At 41.8% G+C, this 19,993-nt stretch overlaps 3 protein-coding genes across 4 annotated transcripts; 1 reads left to right on the forward strand and 2 right to left on the reverse strand.

Annotated features, from left to right (window-relative positions):
• The first annotated feature begins 3,249 nt into the window (after positions 1-3,249).
• LOC114876705 (ATP-binding cassette sub-family G member 5) lies at positions 3,250-17,183 on the forward strand. The gene is made up of 8 exons (XM_029188483.2): positions 3,250-3,422; positions 3,614-3,697; positions 3,774-3,858; positions 14,498-15,020; positions 15,078-15,653; positions 15,719-15,941; positions 16,001-16,215; positions 16,516-17,183. The coding sequence occupies exons 4-8, from the start codon at positions 14,825-14,827 to the stop codon at positions 17,181-17,183; spliced, it is 1,878 nt and encodes a 625-aa protein (XP_029044316.1). The 5' UTR covers positions 3,250-3,422; positions 3,614-3,697; positions 3,774-3,858; positions 14,498-14,824.
• LOC114876704 (ATP-binding cassette sub-family G member 5) lies at positions 5,756-14,504 on the reverse strand. 2 transcript variants are annotated; one of them, XM_029188481.2, is made up of 7 exons: positions 13,921-14,504; positions 8,953-9,077; positions 8,385-8,884; positions 7,905-8,187; positions 7,338-7,843; positions 6,797-7,263; positions 5,756-6,739 (listed from the first exon to the last, which is right to left on the reverse strand). In XM_029188481.2, the coding sequence occupies exons 2-7, from the start codon at positions 9,063-9,065 to the stop codon at positions 6,143-6,145; spliced, it is 2,466 nt and encodes an 821-aa protein (XP_029044314.1). In that variant the 5' UTR covers positions 9,066-9,077; positions 13,921-14,504; the 3' UTR covers positions 5,756-6,142. The 2 variants fall into 2 exon arrangements, with proteins under 2 accessions (XP_029044314.1, XP_029044315.1); XM_029188482.2 differs by having other exon boundaries at positions 14,147-14,175.
• A 12-nt stretch (positions 17,184-17,195) lies between the features above and the next one.
• Positions 17,196-19,928, reverse strand: LOC114876706 (succinyl-CoA:3-ketoacid coenzyme A transferase 1, mitochondrial). The gene is made up of 7 exons (XM_029188484.2): positions 19,518-19,928; positions 18,984-19,367; positions 18,471-18,896; positions 18,288-18,396; positions 18,001-18,217; positions 17,734-17,945; positions 17,196-17,678 (listed from the first exon to the last, which is right to left on the reverse strand). Exons 1-7 carry the CDS (start codon positions 19,605-19,607, stop codon positions 17,488-17,490), a joined length of 1,629 nt encoding a protein of 542 aa, XP_029044317.2. The 5' UTR covers positions 19,608-19,928; the 3' UTR covers positions 17,196-17,487.
• Between the last annotated feature and the right edge of the window lie 65 nt (positions 19,929-19,993).

Here is a 19,993-nt window from a genome sequence, read left to right on the forward strand (position 1 = left end):
CGATCACGCGGACCGCGCAGGGCCACTTCATCTGCGACCCCTAGGAACGTCGGGCGAACGGAAAGGACCGTAGGTAGAGAAAGATGGACGGCGTCGAGAGGTGAAGGTAAAAAGGGCCGGTCGGTGTCGGTGGCCTTCGACGAGTCACGGACATTCGTGTATAGCGAGACGAATTTCGATTCGATCGCGTGGGAGTGGTTGATAAGGTGAGCGTACTATACCGTCCTTGATACCACGCTCGGTTCGATCAATGGTCACGAACAGATTTACGTGAGAATTTACGCGCTTCCTCTCCGGGGCGCATCGATGCCCTAACATTTACCTTTTTCCACGTGAATCATCGATAAACGAAAGGTTGATCCCGATGGATAGTAAAAACTCGATTAAACCTCAACACGCGAGATGTTAACTAATGCTACCGATGACGTGTCCGTACAGGTAGCGACCTTTCCGAAAATAAAAATGTTCAGCATTAGGAGCCGAGGAAACGATTGTACTAGCTAATCTATAGGACGGCGTAGGTTGTACCCTATATTTAGCGGAAAATCGAAATAAATATAGAGTACAAGTCCATACGTTGTTATATCTATGTTCTACGATGAATACATCGGTTCATTACAAATTGAACTTGCAAAACGCGCAATTGTTGATCAGGTATGAATCAATTAATTCCATTAAAACGGTTACTAAATCGCAAGTTAACGAGGAAGCGTGTATGTAACCAAAGAAAGTTTCCCCGAGGTATCATTATGGCAGTCACACCGGTAATGTGTACGCTAAGATGACGTAAGTGATACCTGTTGATGACCTTAACAGGTGTGCATACTTAATGGGACTGCCATTACGTATTTCGTGATGCAGTCGGAAGTCACACAGGCGCGTGTTACTCAATCACAATTCTATAGTATACCTCTTTTTTTGTATTCTGACAGAGAGGAAATACGTTTACGTGGACGCTGACCACCTCCTGGCGTGGGAGGGGCCAGGGTACCATGGGACTCCGGGGTGCTTACCCGAATTTTAGCGGATTCTGGCCTTGCCAACTCATTTTTCGGCTAGACCAGAACTTCTATAGTACATATACCTTTTTGTTTTGTTTATGGAAGAGGAAATACGTTTACGTACGCGGGGTTGACCCCCTGTCGCATTATTCGGCTAAGGAGGACCGGGCAGTGTGGGGCTCATACCACCCAGAAAGGGTTTCTATAGCACTATCTTGCAGAATCCAAGCGTAATAGGTTCTCTTGTGTCCTATCCATAGAAGAATCATTGGAATTCAATATATTCGTGTGAATGTAATTTAAAAAGAGATCTTGGCAAAGTACCATGACCATTTGACTATATATCAAATTGATCGCTTAACGATACAAGGTAAAAAGAAACATCCGCAAGACGGATACAGAGCCGGTACAGTTTCTACGAATTGAAAACAGCGTGGCTCGTGCAGCGCGCCGTTTATTTGCGTCTGGTTTCTGCAGGCTACCGGAGGAGGAAACCGATTATCGGGTTCACAGTGCTTTGCCAGATGTAACGTCGAACGTGCGGGCACACACGCGTACTCATACGTGTACGTGCGTTAACCAACACCGATGTAAACGGGTGTACGCACCGGAAGCAATACTCCCTAGCACTTGGCTGGACATTAGTGCACGCACTTTCCTATGTGTGCGCTGAGCTCTCGCCTGTACGTACAGGGAAGCGTGGGCGTGCGCGTGTGATTACCACGAAAAGCGGCCCCAGGTTGACAGGAAATGGTTCGAGATAAGATAATGACGTCCCTCGCCTCTCCTGCATCCGGCAGGCTTTCTTTGCCGTGGCCGCTCGAACATTATAAAAGATTCCTTTGTATGTCACTTGAGGACAGGTACCAAACACCGTTCCCAATTATCCAAATTGAATGGGTTCTATAAATTTTGCATACTGTACGTACGCCGTTACATTAGATTTTTTGACCATTGACCTCTAAAAATTTGACCTCTATAAAAGAATGTTTTAAAAAAAACCATCTGTTTCTTAAATGATTTATTTTATTTTGAGAAAATCAAATTTTTAGTTTAGCGTTTTAGTTCAGCTAAACTTTACTTAAATATATTTTAATTACAAATGGCGTTCCAAACGAATATCGTATACGTTGATGTCAATACCTCGGATCCTCCCTAGCCTGGCTCCTAGCAAACGAAAATAGCGTACCAGCGTTTCCTTTGCGAGGATTTTTCAAAATATACAAACCCGACACCGACACAGTCGCGTAAATTAAACCAGGAGCCTTTGTTTTAACAACGAAACCGACCTCCTACGTCTGCTAATATTCGTCGGTGTGTCGCAACGTGAATAATCGTATCCTGTCGTGTTCGATAAATAACCGAGAAAGAAATACACATGTATAAACACTATAAGATACGGCTTTCAGATTGGATCGAATAAATCTTTGGCCGTATGCCTTTATCGTGACCAAATAAAGTTAATATGAATTGTCATCCATGCATTTTTTAGGTTAGAGTTGTTTATTTGTTCCCGCCGTTTTCCCTGGTTCGAGAAATCTGAATATGGCCGGACGCTTCTCTGAATGACTCTCGAAACTGGTGCGCCCACATTCCTTTAGTCACGTAAGATCTAAGCGTTAGATCTAAAGTCACGGCACATTCACTAACCTCGATTATAAAACTACCTACACGATTTCAATCCGTCCCTTTCTTACCTCCTCAGTTTTGAATAGATGATACCTGCTTCACAAAAGACGGCATGCGGTTCGACGGTACCCCACTTTCGATTATCGATCAACAAAGAATGAGAATATATCATACCTGTCAGATTTATTCATCGTTGTACCTGTTTCATTCTGATTTATATCGTTGCAGTATTTTTGCTGTTTACCACTGTTTACTTGAAAGTAATTATTCGCATCTAAATAATTGCATCTTGACGGGTGAAACAAAAGACAGGAACAATGAAAGGTGGCGTTATTAACCTAATTCCCCGCGTTTTTTAACCACTTTATGCAAATCAATGTTGATAACAATAATATATGTAAATAAATATTTATATATTTAGAAAGCAATTTTGCACGTTTTTCATTGTTTTCCATGTTTCTTTAATTATTTATAAATAATATAAAAATAGGGGGCGCTGACAGGTTGTTTATTTGAATCATTTCTAGTATTTTTTGTCAATGGTTTTAGTAACTATATTTGAAATTTATATCAAATCTGTTGTTACATATTTCTGTAAAATATTTGAGAATAAAGTTTGCATATATCATTTTATTTTCATCGATTAAATAATATTTAAAACGAATTTGGTATAAGGGTAGCCACTCTATTTTCCGCAATGATGGTTCCTCTTCTACTTCCGGTGCTTTCTATTAGCACAGTGTTTGGAGATCGTCTTACATTTTTATGAAATCTAGCATTGAAATGCCAATCGTAAGTATAATTGTTCAAGTTTAATAAGAAAATTTTGAAGCGTTAACTACTTTATCCGAATTTTTTATTATTATCACAATTTATTTCTATTTAAGTTGTATCCACGTGTTTCCTCGCCAACTTTATTTCTAACCGTTCACTCGATATCGCGTGCTAGATCCAAAACGCTAAATATTTCTACCGTTCTTTAGGCTCGCAAGCTTTCAACACTGTCGAGGATATCTGATAAACCTGATTACCACTGTGAAACATATTTTTCAAGGTTAAATACCACGGTGAGTAATCGTCCGAGTTCGTGGAAAATTTGTTAAAAAAGAAAAGATTGCAAGATGTAACTTGAACATTTTACAGGTGTTAAAACGAAATTGCAGTAGGACAATGGATAATTGATGACACTTTTCCCCCAAGGATCCGGAAATACGTTCGCACGTAGAAGGTTGTATAAAACGCGTATAAGTTACGCGCTAATATAGACTGCTAGCACATGGCGGTATAGGTAGAAAAGCGGTGGCGAAGTAAAATAATCAATGAAGAGGCGAACGGGATCAGGAGGGAGAAAGCGAAAGAGCTTTATACGTTCGCGCCCACGCGGACCTACGGGCTCGTTATCCCGTGTTGTTTTTTATTCTTCCTGCCGTATACATTACCGAGACCTTGCTAGGAATTGTGCCGAATCCGCCTATTTTATCATTAGAAACGGGAAAAGGTAATGGAGCATAGAACCATGCTCAAATATTCTCTCAGACACATCAGACCCAATTAATGGAGCATACGTCTCCTAATTTAATATTGCATTAATTATGCAAACCTTTGTTAAGGTTTACGTTGTTCTAACAGTTTCAATATTTCAGGTGATATCCAACTGCAATGAAAATCACGTAGAATCTGACGTCGTATGATTCCTCTTTCACTATCAACGAACGGCTCGCGTGCTTCTCAATGAACCGACCTTTAATGCACGCGCACGGAATACAAGACAGTAGTTCATTGATTTTAGAGAGGTTGCGAGGTGTAACGACGCCGGCCAGAGAAGTTTAACGTTCTCACCGTCAGACAGAAGAACGCGATTCTCCTCGTTCTGGTCTAACGAACTGGATAGCTTGCAAGTCTGCGCTTTTTTCCACGAATTCACTCTCTGCGCCCCGTCGTGCAGCCTACGCGACCAGTTAATTACTTTCATCGACGGAAGTCGGCATTTACGACGGCTGCTCGTCGCCAATTCATACTAATTCGGTGAACGAACCAGCGTGATAAGTTCGAAAACTTGGATGAAAGACAAAGAACAAGATCAAAAAGTTCAATTATGAAATTTCACTGAATTGAAATATCAGTGAAATAGAGGCTGATCGTGCCGAAATGAAGAACAATAGAATTAGAGTCATCAAATTTCCTAACTGAATTGAAGCTCGTCTGACAATTTCAAATTGTTAGGTTTGGAAATTAGTAAATTTCCATTATCGAAAAGGAAAGAACGAAATGTTCAAACACGATGCTTGTAACAAGGCAGAAATTGCAACGTAACGCGTATCTGGCTTTTAAAGATAAACGATAGCCGTCTGTTCAAGCTTTACGATCTCCAGAACCGATTGTAAAAGTTGAATGCCTGCATTTCGTGCTGCTTATCATATTGTTCGCCATATCTTTGTTCAGATTATATAAAAAGAAAAAAAAAGAAGAAAATTATCGCGATAATTCTTCGAGGTGAATGGAAAATAATCAATGAGAGAATCATTGATTAGATACTCAGGCTGTATTCGAAGCAAAGCTATATGAGATTAAAAGTAAAATACGTAGCTGTCCGATAAAATTGCTCTGATTCGCTTAATTAGCTAGCTCAGACGGTCTATTTTCTTTGACGATCGTGCTAAAATATTCATTGTGCTATTAGCTGAAAGAGGTATATTTACCCGTACACCAATGTTAGCCGTCTAAGTCTTTCCAGGATTAATAATAAATCATGGAATCACTTTTAGACGGGACTAAAATTCTCCCTTTAAACGTGTATCATTGATTTTCAAAGTACTTCTTTTGGATTCGTTAAATTATTCACTTTCTATTGTAATAGCGAGTTTGTTTTTGCAAGTTAAATGGAAAGTGCTATATTCGTTCGAATCAATAAGAAATTATACCTATCATTTGAAGGTAATTTATTAGCTGGGGGGTTCTACTTTACCGACTGCTGTAGATGGAGCTTATTGTCGAGTTTTCATTTTGCAACTGACTAAGGTGACTGATTTTAAATTTTGATAAAAAATCTTTTTTTTTCTGAATAGTATTAACTATTACTTACATGATTAGATAACTGGAGAATGAGGAGTATTAAAACTGGAAAGTAGATTTGATAAAAACACTTTTTTTCAGTTTGATTATAGCATTACAAATACAAGTTACAATTTTAAAGCATTCAAAGGAGACTGCAAGTTAATTACTCATTGAATTTTGGAACTTTATTGTACCAGTCTATTTTGCAAGTTTCTAAAGCTCCTCGCTTTAAAAAGTCGCAAATAATATAGACAAGAATCAAAATCAATGAGCAGGACATGGTATAAAAGTAATATACTTTATAACAAAGCGATGAAGTACATTTCTTGTTAATATCTATGCTTGTACTTACGAAATTGCAATGTTAAAGGAATACTTTGCTACTTGTTTAGATTAATGATAAAATAGACTAATTAAAGGAATGTACGGTTTCAATCATTGATTGAAATTATTGCACTTTATGGCTTGTTCGGTGCACTTCTAAGTCTTTTAGGAGTTGTGTACCTAATGCATAGGAATACCAATACAATTAATACACTGACAATGGCTATTCCTATTCCTAGCCAAAGTTCTCCTTGTACATTAAGTCTATTCAGAGCAATTTCGTACAATGCCAGAGCACCATCAGGTGGTTCGCAAGCTGCTTGAACAATAATATCTTGCCTCTGAATTTGTTTTGGCTTGCAGTTTGTCAGTTTATTCATTGTATCTGTTTGATGAAGCAGAGGTAGCAGCAAGGACAGAGACCATTGCATGGGACTAATCTTCTGATACCATCCTGGCAGATTTTCTAAATGCAAAGTTACACCTCCTGCCAAAGTCATTTCACCAATCACGATCCCAGCAAACAGGGAGGCCAAGTAAATCCACTTGCATGTGTGAGCGAACAGAATACAGATCAAGTGTTGCAGTATCAAATACAACAAGCCGATGCCAAGATAATTCCAAAGGGATGTCAGATTTTCATCTGGCACTAAGTGCAGTCCTGACATTGCGTAGCCTGGTGCTAAATATATTAAATAAACTATACACCAGGACAATATTCCACAAAGTAACTGAAAGTAAAAATGAGTTAAGCACGAATGAACTCTTATATTCCATCAGAAACTTACCTCCATAAAAATGTATATAAATCTACCATAGAGGCCATCTTTAATGTCCCTTTCAACGTTTGGCCTGCAGTCGGCTACCTCGCAGATCGCCATCAGTGTCAGAGGCCAGAATAGGATACCTAAGCTAGCGTAATGAAAACCTACTCTATCCCTTAAATGTAAATTCGAGTCCCCGGCAACATCCCAAAATATTGCACCAAGTAAAATACTGAGCGACGCAGAGATGACTATCTTCCGCAGTAGTCTGGTTAGCGTCCAAGGCTGACTGTAGATCAGCGTTCTCAACAGCAACGCATAGATCTGAGTAAATATATTAGGACTTGAAATGGAGGGTGGCAATACACCGGGTGGTCCAGGATCGCATAACGGCGGTAGTCTCGTCCTTGCTAATTCAGCTAGGTGATCTATCCTCTGGGACGATTCCAGCATCGCCTCAGCAGACAGATCATCCAGAGTCACCAGGTCAACTGAAAGAAGATCAAGTGATTTAAATTAATAAGAACGAAATCATGTGTCTGTTGAACGGTAAGATAATACGTACGATAATAATCAGAAGGATTCTTGAACGGAGGACAAGGGAACTCGGCTAGTGCAAAATATGGCAACATATCCCTCCTGGGACCAGAGTACATGATCCTGCCGCCGGAAGTGAGCGCAACCTTCGACACCATGGTCAATATTTCATAAGTGGGAGGATGCAGCGTCAACACCACTAACCTCTGCCCCCTATTCGCCCATTGTCTTAAATAATCCACCAGGAAGAAGGCGTCGAATATGTCCAAACCGTGCGTCGGCCTGTCTAACGCCAGGATGTGAGAGTCTTGCAATAGTCTACACGCCAGTGCCAGTCTTCTAGCCTCGGAAGTAGTCAAAGAGTTCACCAGACAATGCTTGGTAGCTTCCAGGCCAAGCTCCTGGAGGATTGCTTCAGCCTCGAGCTTGGAAGTGTTCGGGCCGCCCCTCAGTAACATGTAAAAGCTGAGGGTTTGTTGAGCAGTTAGACCTGGACTTAGACTGCACTCTGTAGATAAGTAAGCCACGCGAGACCTATAAAAGGAGACGATGTAAGAACTTGAGAAAAGTCGCCTTTGTCACGTAGAAATCATACCTCAAGGATCGTGACGACACTGATCTCCCATTTAACAGGATATCTCCTCGCTTGATGCGTTTTCTACCAGCAATCGTCTCCACGATCAGCTTCCCCTCTTTCTCTGTGGTCGCCATGATAGCCAGAACCTCAGTGGCTCCAGCTTCCAAAGTGATTCCACGAAGCAAGGGTAATCCATCTGATCCTGAAGCTTCCACGCCACGAAGTTGAAGATGAGGATGCTGAAGACAGGGCACAGGTCTGAGGGGCAATGCGTAACTTTCTGGGCCCAGGATACCGTGTCCTGAAATACGTTACCAAGTTGAAACAAAGTTGAAGAACTAAGAATAAAGAATACTTTTCTTTATGCAATGATGAAATGAACTTAAAACGACTGGTAGACGTTATCATTTAACTTGTTCGTGCCAGGTTTCAAGCCCAAACTTCATCCAAGAAGCATTTTTCCAGAGTAGCACCTTTTCTCACAGGTGCAGAAGATACCTCTAGGTTCATGGACCCCGTAACCAGGATCAATCGGCGCTATGCTGTGCCTCCGGTTGTTTTTCGCTCCTCCTTGAAGAAGATTCGCCTCGCTCGCGCTTCTTAGTCGCGGATTCTCCCGGGAAACCGTTAGCTGCGAGTGCGCGTGCTCCCTGGGTACCGCGTGAACGTGCCTGAAATCGGGATCGCTTCTGGCGGAACGCATAGCCGAGGTGGTCCCGTGGGCAGAAGTGCCGGCATGGGACACTCGGCGTCCTTCCTCGCTGGAGTCATAGCCGCTGGACCCATCGCGATTCCGTGAACTGGGAGGCAAAACTCGTGGCAGACCGAACTTTAAATAGGTATACGAGTTGCTAGCCAGAGGACTCTTTGGTCCGTATCTAGGATGCCTGAGTATGCTCTGCACCGTCGAGTCGCGAAGCTGGAAGTTTCCGTAAGGAAGAGGAGACTTTTCTGCTGATCCCAACGCCGAGTCCGTGAAGTCGGAATTCAAATTTTGCCTGAAATAATCGACGCTTACGTGAGCCCCTTTTTCTAAATATCCTCAGGATGGAGGAAAGGAAATCACCTGTAGATGGACCAGGCATGCAAGTCTTCACTGGCGGGTGGTTCTAATCCTCTGGTGTCCAAGGCTCCCGGAACCGAGTATCTTCGTTCCAGCTCCCACGCTTCCGAACCCATGCTTTGCGGTATCTGAACAGTTCATGCGAGACTGAATTGAACGTTCCACGGATTACCGTTTCATAAACGAATATATCTAAACTCTATTATGCCACATTTGCAACCCCGCTGGAACTCTACTTGAACTTGAATGCCTCATTGATCAAGAGAAAGGTATGCTGAGATGAAAGCATGGTACACTAGTGGAATTAATTTTGGACACTTTTAAATTTTTAGAATTAATTCCACCAGTGTATAGAAAATATTTATTTTCTTAGGAAAGACTGATAATTTGTATTGTTTTATTATATTGATGGCATTCGTTTAAGTGCTTCCATGTTAATAACAAATATATTCGAATGCGGCGTTATTGAAATCACCATAACATTCCAACACCATGAGTAAACACCGTGCGAATAATCGGCGCGCCTTTGAAATTACTCGCTGCCGAAGGCTCGAAATTGTTGAGACCTGGTGGTGGTGTTGTGAAAGGAAAACGTGCGCTTAACTGGAATATCACTGATTAATTCTGATGTCAAATAGAAACCAGTTCTATTTTTAATACTCGAAGCCAAAGGTTTTGATTCTTTTACTCCATAACGTTGGTAAATATTTACATAATTATTAAACTCCTATCAGATTACATGGTACCCGTGTTATTCGACCTGAAACCGTCATCGAGTACACAAAAATAAGTTCTTCTCTCGCTGGTTGCCCCAGCAAATATAAGCATTGTCTATAGACATTATTATGCTCATTGTACACGGATACGAGGCTGAGACACGCCGTTTAACGGTGATACCGACGATGAACTTGGAAGTGCATACGTGATGTCTATTTCAAGACTGCAACTTGGTAGAGATGATCATTGTGATTCAACCCTATAGACTCCTACTGAAATAAGCTATATATCCACCCAGTATTGTATTATAATGATACAAAACGCAGCTATGATTAAAAATAAGCACAGTAACAGAATAAAAAAAGAAGAACAGCTGTCGTTGAATGCAGGTACTTATCATATCTGTCAGTATTACAATAAAACTGGGAAACTGGATGATAATGATACACAGAAGAAACTTGTGCATTGAATGCTCTATGCAAATGCTACTGTCCCATGTCAGATGCCATCAGGAAGATATTTTTTTTCCTGAAGCCACAACTGCTTTCCCGTTAGATGTTGACTCACTGGCTAAGTGTTTGTGCGAAACTGAACATCCTCAAACAAAACGTTTCTTCTTCTTTTCTCCAGATACCAATCACTGGATACTTGATATTGGTAGGAAAAATCAGTTGGTGTTGATCGTTGAAGCTCTCTCTCTAAGAATTTTGCTTTCCAACAAGGCTACCTCTTGATTATTTGGTAATGGATTGTCCGTCTTCTTGGAACCGTTCACTGCTCGTCCACCATCAGCTGATATTTTTACCCGTCATGAAGTAACGGTATACCCTGTTCGTCACTCCAGAGCTAGCCAAGATTCTGTGTTATTTGCAACGCTAATCGTCGTTCTTTATCTTTATCCACCTGATCTCCGATTCAGTGTGATCAGGTTCTTCAGATTCTCAAGTAGCATCAAACATCTTCTTTATAATTTTTGCTAATTTAATACCGGTTTGTTAATTACAGTCTCCGTCTTGATCACGGGTAACATTTTAACAGCTTCTCCAGAATATATTTTTCAAAATAGAGTGAGTATTCAGAATTCTAATCGAGGTCACTTGTGCCCGCATGGTGAACGCTGCGGGTTCCCACTGCCATTATCACCCTATGAAATGGAATTACGGATTCTCTCTGCAACTCTTTCTCCTCGTGGACTTCTATAGGGTGATTCTCTCGCAAATGTGCTTAAGGAAATGGCGCCATACCAGTATGAATGGACCTAAACCCGAAACTTTTTTAAGGACACAGCTACAGTATGCACCTCCCTTGAGGTATCGATGACAGAAAAGGGCTTGGGTCCATTCATACTGGTGTGGGGGCGTTTCCTTTAAGGGGGTAGACACGGGTAATAGTAGCGCGTTGACATTACCGGCAAAAATGGGCCTAAAGAGGGATTTACGGGAATCGGTTACTCGTCCTTATATGAGAAGATTTGGGGCTGGGTGAGGGCTTATTCGAAAGAGGAAGGTCCAATGCAGTACGGTCAACTCATGTTTCAGTGGGATTATGTTGAATCACCCAGGCGAGGGAATCACCCTGTATATTTTAGTACAGTAATCCCTCTACAGGGTGATCCTCTCGCTAGCGGACCCGAAAGGAAGTGCCGCCACAATAGAATGTAGAAGTCGACATCCCATTTCTGACGGAGGTGGCCCCCTCTGTTTTCCGCAGCGTTTAAATCCGGCGTTTTCGGTAATCCGGCAGTGCTCTGGTCCGATATCCGCCGAATTACCGAGAGACCACTGCATTTGCTCTAAGGTTCTACTTGAACTCTTCTTCGGATCGCAGGGTCCGCGACCGACCCTCTAGGACGCTGATACGCGTAATGACTCGCGTAACCGTAATCCAATTTACGTAACTTTGCGTAAGGCTTTTTTTTCACCCGATAACTATCTCGGATTCGAGTTAACTGTTCATTTGCATATCCCGTTTCTGCAACAGTTGTATCGGCTGCCCGGCGATTTCGCGTTACGCGCGCTGGCTTGTCATTATACGTTACATTTTTAGTATTTTTTTTTTTTCTTTCCACCGACCCCTCGCGCCAGTTCACCGGCTGAGAAACGCGAGACACACGGGTCCATAAAAGTCGTCGTTTACTTTCTGAAATGCTTCCGACGTGTCTGGCGTCCGGTGAACCGTGCCTCGTAAGCCAGCGCCAGTTGATATTTAATTAATTCCTCGACGCGACGGTTCGCTGATTTTCATCGCGAACATTAGACGAATAAGAGAACACCGGCTGCCTGGTCGACATGCAAATTCACTTTTCAATCTACTGATGTTTAGAACACCGCCGGTGAAAAGTGATAGTTCTATGCTACGAGGTTAATCCACGAGCGTTCCCTATTGTTTTCTACGTTTCTAATAACGTTCCCGATATCGATGACATAAAATTAATCGAAACGAACACCTGCGACGTATCAATATGTGATGAACAATTGGAGAGAATCGTTACACCTACATGTTTCTCGACTGGGAGAGCGCACTTTATGAAACGAATTTTAAAATTTCAAGGAAGAAGCTGAATAGCCTGCTGGCTCGTTTAGAGGAAACGATGCTGTGATTTCGAAATGACTTCCGGTGGCTGTGGGACTGTCCCACGCACCAATTTCTACGCGTGCCTCTCAGTCGTACTCACGTGACAGCGTATCTTAATAAGACGCTACCTGAATACGTGGCCTGGATACCACGTGCGCTCGCCAATCTTGCCTGCAGACTTCTCTTAGAAATTGTGGAAAGTTCGGCAAATTAACTGATCAGAATTTATAATCCAAAGTGGTAACTGATACTTTGAAAAACTTTGATAGTAAAATTACAACGTTTAACGCCATGGGGATCACCAGGGGCCCCATAGCTTACACGTGCGTGAATAATTAAAAGAAAACAATAGAAAAACATTATTTTAAGTAATAATGCTATGGTACAAATAATGTGAAATGACAAATGGAAAGCTTGAAACTAGAAATTTGAAAATTAATTATTACTATTCTTAAAAAGTGCCCAATTTCACTGTGGCATTGAACATGTTAAAATAGACTAATGAATAACTAATTTGGAAGCATCAGCCAAGAATTTTTTACGTTTGTTTTCTTATTAGAAGAAGACACCAAGGTCAGTGTCGCTGCCTTTTTCATTATTCTATCGTGGTACGTACACTTGTGCGCGGTGAGGAAAAGTTAATTAACATTGCAAATACATGGGGTTCCGAGTAGCGTCCATGGCACGTGAAAAGGTGTAGAGGCACACGTCTTGTGCGCTCATTGAAGTCTCTCAACGTAGCATCGTCCAGCCTGTAAGCCGTGTAGCCACTTCAACGCGATGGCACCATGAAATTCATAATCTATACATTCTATTGACTCTTCGCATTTTTCAGATTGTTAAAAGCGTTAAGAAGAATGTTTGACTAAAAAGAAGCAGAAGAAACAAAATAGATTTAAATTTATACGTTTGCATGATCTCGCTCAATAATACAGAGAGTTCAACATTGGACGATGACAATATCCGAACGATTACGATTTTATTATCAACTCGGTGAAAGTACACGTGAAATTAAAAGCATTCGAAGAAAGTAACGCCACGGAATATTAAGCACGTTCCGCGTTCTCCAAACTCGTATCCAACGATGCAGTCAGACATGCTTTTTTAAAGAATAAAAAAGAAAAACCAATTCCCTCCTTGCCGAAAGAATTGATCGAGTGATAAACTGTATCCGATACTCTAAAAACAAAATACCGGAACGTTTCTAATCACCTGTTGCTTTCACCGTGTAACAGGTAAACCTTTCTCATTATGCAAAATCAGGTTTGCCAGTCGTTGAGGCATGACCGACGGCGCGGAATTGAAGCGGTGAGCACGCGGTGTGTTAACCGTTTCATTGTACTTTTATTTTCCCTTCGGCAAGAGAATAGAGAGCAATGATTCGGCATCTCGAGACACCGAGGACAACTCTGTACCGCTAATTGGCTGCTGCTTCGATAAACTCGCGTTGGAAATGGCGTTCCAGCCGCAAACGCACGGATCCTTCGAGCAATGTTGCAACTCTCGTGAATCGCAATCCGTTGCGGTGCGTTACAGAAAAATAGAGCGGCATAATTGGAGAGAATTGGGTACTCGCGCGTGTGCAAGACACGCTGGTGAAACTGGTCCCTAGGACCCACGCGTGACACCGGGAGAGCTCGCGTGATACATTGCTGAAGAATCTTGGCGACAATGACTCACCGCCGGTATTCAGGATGAGCTTCGAAGAGAGCCACGTCCAGTCAAGAGTAATGCTGCTCCTCCATTCCGAACACTTTTTCTTTCTCTGCGATCGTATCCCGAAACTGTTACCCTAAACACGCTACGTTTTGTCACCTGAGAAATGGCAGGACGCGTTCCGCGAACGCATCACCCGATCCGCGATCGCGATACTGCAATGGCATCGGTATGCCCAACGCCGGAGTACCTTTTCTAAACGCTGCCTTCTGACAGACGTGCCTTCCGAGTCTCTCCTGCGGACCCCTTCTCGGTCCTCCTACCTTCCCTGTTGGTCTTTCAAGTTCGTAGCGACGTAGCTAGTGACCCAGGGTACCCCGGACTTAAGTGGTCTCAACGAAACTTTGATTCTTAGAATTATCTCTTCTCCATTGCCTTTCAATTTTATTTTATTTTTATGGACTGGCAAAATGTATTTGATGAACTGCTCTATTGTACTAAAGAATCTATTGATTCTGTGGTGGCTGCCGATTAGGTGATACTGTTTCAATGATACTTTTTGAAGTATGCGAGGTGATGATTTGGAAATTATTTTTCCCAGGGGGCCTGGTTCGATAGATACACCTCTGTGCTACCTTCGACCTCCCACCAGTCTCCTCCGAGAGGAGACATTCACCTCGCCAAGCCAACTCCCAGGTATCGCCACCAATAGCTGGCCACTTCTATGGCCACGCTGCTCGCTGGTAGTTCATCCTGTTCGCTGTGCGTACGACTTATTTTCAAGAACTGACGCGTCAACCCAGAGAACACGCTCGGTGAACGATCATCAGCCTGCCGGAGACTCGAGTCTCTTTGTTCTCTCAGGTTGGATCACTGTTAAGGTTCCTCTTGATCCGTTTACGAGGAATGTGACTTAGAAAGATCCAAGATGATCCCGTCAGACTGTACCTTGGACATCTCGAACGTGTTCCACTCCACTGCTGTGGTGATCGAGGGAAGTTGTCTGAGTAAAACAGAGCCAACTGCAGTATTGAGAGACGTGTCTGCTAGAGTACACGGTGGAGAAGTGTTGGCTATTCTAGGATCGAAAGGATCTGGCAAAAGAGCCTTACTCGATGTCATTGGTAAGACAATGTTTCAGATACATCAATGAGTTGATTCTAACAGCGATTGCTTTTTAGCTGGGAGAGCAGAGGGAGAGACCAGGGGCAGAGTGACCCTCAACAATAATCTATTGACTCCAGAATTGTTCAGGCGTCATGGCGGATACGTAGCTCACAGATGCCACTTGTTACCCAGTCTGACTGTTCGTCAGACTCTGACCTATGCCACTTGGCTGGCTAATTTGAGCAATAGGGATGCCAGGGTACGTCAAACACTGGCTGATCTAGCATTGTCCCAAGTTGCTAACAGGCCAGTGAACGATTTGACCAAACCAGAGTACAGAAGACTGATGTTGGGTGTGCAACTTGCTAAAGACCCCACTCTGTTACTCTTAGATGAGCCTACATGGGACACTGATCCCTTGAACACCTACTTGATCGTTTCCATGCTTTGGTCCTATGCGACCAGAAGAGGATCCATCGTTGTTCTAACGATGGAAACCCCAAGATCAGACGTTCTACCGTTTGTCAGTCGGGTGACTCTTCTCTGTTTGGGCGCGGTGGTCTATTCTGGACCAACTAGGAGCATGCTGGATTACTTCACTTACATTGGATTTCCCTGTCCAGAACTTGAGAATCCTTTGATGTATTATTGTGAGTAATTTAATGAAGGATAGGAATGATAACTGAAAATCAAAAGATCATTCCTCGATTTTTAGTGTGTTTATCGACCGTCGATCGTCGATCCAGGGACCGTTTCTTAGAGTCCAATCAACAGATATCCGTGCTGGTTGAAAAGTTCAAAGCTGAAGGTGCTGTTTACATGAAGGAAGCTCCGCAAGTGCCGCCCAACGTCAAAGACACGGCTCTTGGCATTATGCACAAAGGTTTGGGCCGAGGAATCAAACCTGGCTGCTTCTCCACTCTTCTTGCTCTTTACTTGTATGTATTTGAAAATATAGCGCATTGCTTCAGCGATGGTTATGGCGTGTCCATTTTAGGAGAGGCATGGCAGCGACGTTTGGCTTCAATAAGTCTGGTTTAGGACACTTCGCTGCTCGACTATTACTGCTACCATTTTCTGTAGCCTTAATGAGCATCTTGTACTCCCATTCTACCCCCGTACAGTCTAGAATATTTTTACAAACCGGAGGCTTGATGTTCAACGTACTGACTCTATTTTACGTTGCTGGTATAGCGTCAACGGCTCTCCTCTGTAAGTTATGTGCCATCCTTTTTCTACGTAACCTGTTAATAACACAAGCAAAAAGTAACGTTACTGGCTCCGATTTAGTATACGGGCTGCTCCTTCCAAGGGAGGGGGTTAGTTAACTAATTTTAATAATTTTGACATTGGAGTTGCTTAGCTGGCCGGAATATTAATATAGCCTAACTTAACCCAATGTGGGTTAGCCGCCATATTTGTAACCCTCATCCTCCAAGCTATCCAACGATACAGGTTACACCCCAATGGGGAGCAGTCCATATACTGATGGCACATTAGTTAATCGTTCAGTTCCAGGTTATCGAACCAGATATTATCAGGAGAAAAGGGAAGGTCTTTACGGCGGTGCGATGTTCCTAACCGCATACGCGTTGCTGAGTTTACCGCTGAGTTTCATCTCAACCATGATCACCATTGGCATTCTCACGCCCATCTTGGAATTAGATCTGTCCTCGTGGGCATACGCTTGCGGTGTTCTGTGGGCCAGCTACGTTGCAGCCGAACAAGTAACAGTGGCTGTGTTGATGGTAGTTGGTAAACCCATAACAGGCGCCATAACTGTACTCTATATGACATTAGTGTCTCTAGTAATCGCCTCTGGTGCAATCAGGAGTCTGAAAGGTTTACCCTACTGGCTCGCCGCGGTATCCACCGCGTTACCAGCAAGATACGCGTCCTTAGCCCTGAATCAATTGGCCATCGACGTGCCTGCATCGTTGAATTTACATTACAATGAGAGCTTCGCCTGTCCTGGGATACCAGAGCTGTGCAGATATCCGGACGGTAGGTCCTATCTAATCGAACGCTTCACACGGGAGGGTGAAAACATTTCAGAAGTGTTGAACGTTGATTTGAATCTGTTAATCTCGTTGGCGTTCGCCGTTGGTCTGAGCATACTGAACAGTGTCCTTTATTTGTTACCACTTCCAGCAAGAGTGAAAGCGAAATTTCGAGAGTGAACCGCTGTATGATTTATTCTTTTAGAAATTAAAACTGTAGTTTATTTTCCAGCGTGTATATTACAAAATTATATTATTTAGTTCGTTAAAAACCTAGCTACCATCTTGCAGGAAATAGATTTACAGTAAAGTATACAAACCTTAAAGTTACGTATTTATAAATAATTTTACAGTTTAAAATTGTATTTATCTGCACGAGTAACTTTCCTGTTGCTACGTTGTGCAAACTTAGAAACGAAGCAGGCTTTTTTGAAAGTTCAGCGATCTTGCCGGTAATTGGAAGTACTTGAAATTAAGATTATCTCTATTGGCAATCGCTTAGCTCTACTTGACCCATTTCTTTAAGATCATCGGCTACTGAAAATTCGCAGCCGGTAGAGCTAACGACTTCGCTTATATCGATATTGGGCGCAATTTCGATTAATTTCAATCCTTCTCCCTGGATTACTTCGAACACAGCCATATCCGTAATTATTAAGTCCACGCATTGTTGACCTAGAACGAAACATGAATAAAATATATTTAGTCGAAGCATAGAGTTAACTGGTACCTGTTACTGGTAATGTGCATTGCTTCAAAATCTTTGGGCTTCCATTCCTAGCCTTGTGTTCCATAGTGACCACTACTTTTGTACTTGCTGCAGAAACTAAATCCATGGCTCCTCCCATTCCCTTCACCATTGTTCCTGGAATCATCCAGTTGGCTAGGTCCCCATTCTCTGATACTTCCATAGCCCCAAGCATGGTTAAATTGACGTGACCCCTGAAAGAACGAAGATTAATAGCAATTTTCTATGGGATATTTTATTAGTACGTACCCTCGAATCATGGCGAAACTTTCGTCGCTACTGAAGAAGGAGGCACCTGGCAAGACTGTGACTGTCTCCTTTCCAGCATTGATAAGATCTGGATCAACTTCGTTTTCATCTGGGAAAGGACCCAGCCCTAGAATACCATTCTCGGACTGCAAGATCACCTTCACATTCTTAGGAATATAATTACACGCGAGCATTGGGATACCGATTCCCAAATTGGCTGTAAACAAATAAGTTCAATTAGGCTCTCCACGTTTCCATCACGTTAGTCGCTTCTTTAACCGCCTTACCATACATTCCATTTTTGAATTCAAGCGCAGCACGTCTGATGATCCTCTCCCTCGCTTTACCCGCCGGTGTGACCTTCTTAGGCTTCATATTTTGTTTGGTGTATCGTTTCTAAATTTGTACAATCAGTTTTGTAAATGATCTTGTTCGAAATCATTTTTGTATAACTTAAAAAATGTACAAACCTCTACTCGTTTCTCGTATTTTGTTCCTTTCACAATTCTATCCACATAAATACCAGGTAAATGAACATGATCAGGATCTATTTCACCAATTTCTACTATTTCTTCTACCTCAGCAATGGCTACTTTAGCCGCTTTGCACATGACCGGGTTGAAATTTCTAGCTGACTTTCTAAACATTAGATTCCCAGCTTTGTCCGCTTTCCAGGCTTTTACAAGAGCATAGTCTCCTGTGATCGCAGTCTCCATCACATAATTTCTACCATTGAATTGTGCCACATTCCTTGGTTCACCAGATATTTCTGCATTTCCCTTTTCATCGTATTTCACTATAACATTACCCTCTTGAACTATAGTTCCATATGCAGTAGGGGTATAGAATGCTGGTATGCCAGCTCCACCTGCACGAACACGTTCTGCCAGTGTACCCTATACAAATGTGTTTAAAATACAATTACAATATTCTTTAGACATTGTATGGTTAGATTAGAAATTCTTATCATAAAATATAACCACCTGTGGTGTTAATTCAACTTCTAATTTACCGCTAAGGTATAGTTTCTCAAATTCAGGGTTTTCACCGACATAGGAAGAGATCATTCTCTTGATCCTTTGTTGCTTTAAAAGTAAACCTAATCCAAAATCTTCCACTCCTGCATTATTTGAAACAACAGTTAAATCTTTCACACCCTTTTTTAATATAGCGGCAATTAAATTTTCAGGAATGCCACAAAGTCCAAATCCACCAACCAAGAGTTTAGCACCATTTGGCATATCTGATATTACTTCCTCCACATTTCTAAATACTTTTCCTTCTCCTACTGGTGGCGGTGGAGGTACCGTTGGTTCTTCCTTTACTTCAGGAATATCAGTTTTGATAGAAAAATTCACAGAGCATATCTGGTAATGGAAAGATTTTTATTTCATTTGTTATTAGTAATACAAAATGGCTATTTCATTTAATATTATCAACAGATCAAATATTCATTTTCAGGTATTCAGAAAAACAGAGGTTATTAGGTATTTTTAATGAATATTAATATTACATACCCTTGAGAGTTTGAAATTTTTATAATTACACCTTGAACCTGTGCTTACACGGAGAAGCAAACAACCAGCTCTGTTTATGGCAAAAATCATGATTATGTTCTATAAGAAAAAGCAAGTAGTTAAATAAGCTGTACGTTTATGCAGGTTAAATCTTGTGGTGCTTTTTCGTCAGCGATATCGACATAACAAGTTCTTATTTCAACTTCGTTAATGTTTAATTGAATATGCAAATATTTAAATTTAAATATTATCTGGACTGAGAAGTCCAAGCATTAGAATAATTGCATACGTTTAAAAATTTGAAACGAATTCTGCTATGTTCGTCGGGCGGATTTTTTTAAACTTGGCAATTTTTTTGCCACTGATTATATCAGATGTTTTTTTAACTTTACTTTTTTTTATTCCTGCGTTATCGCAACGTTATCTGCACACTCAAGTAGAAATAATGAAAACAACTTGTTAGTTCTGGCATTCGC

Source organism: Osmia bicornis, chromosome 16 (assembly GCF_907164935.1).
Source record: "Osmia bicornis bicornis chromosome 16, iOsmBic2.1, whole genome shotgun sequence".
Lineage (NCBI taxonomy): Eukaryota > Metazoa > Arthropoda > Insecta > Hymenoptera > Megachilidae > Osmia > Osmia bicornis.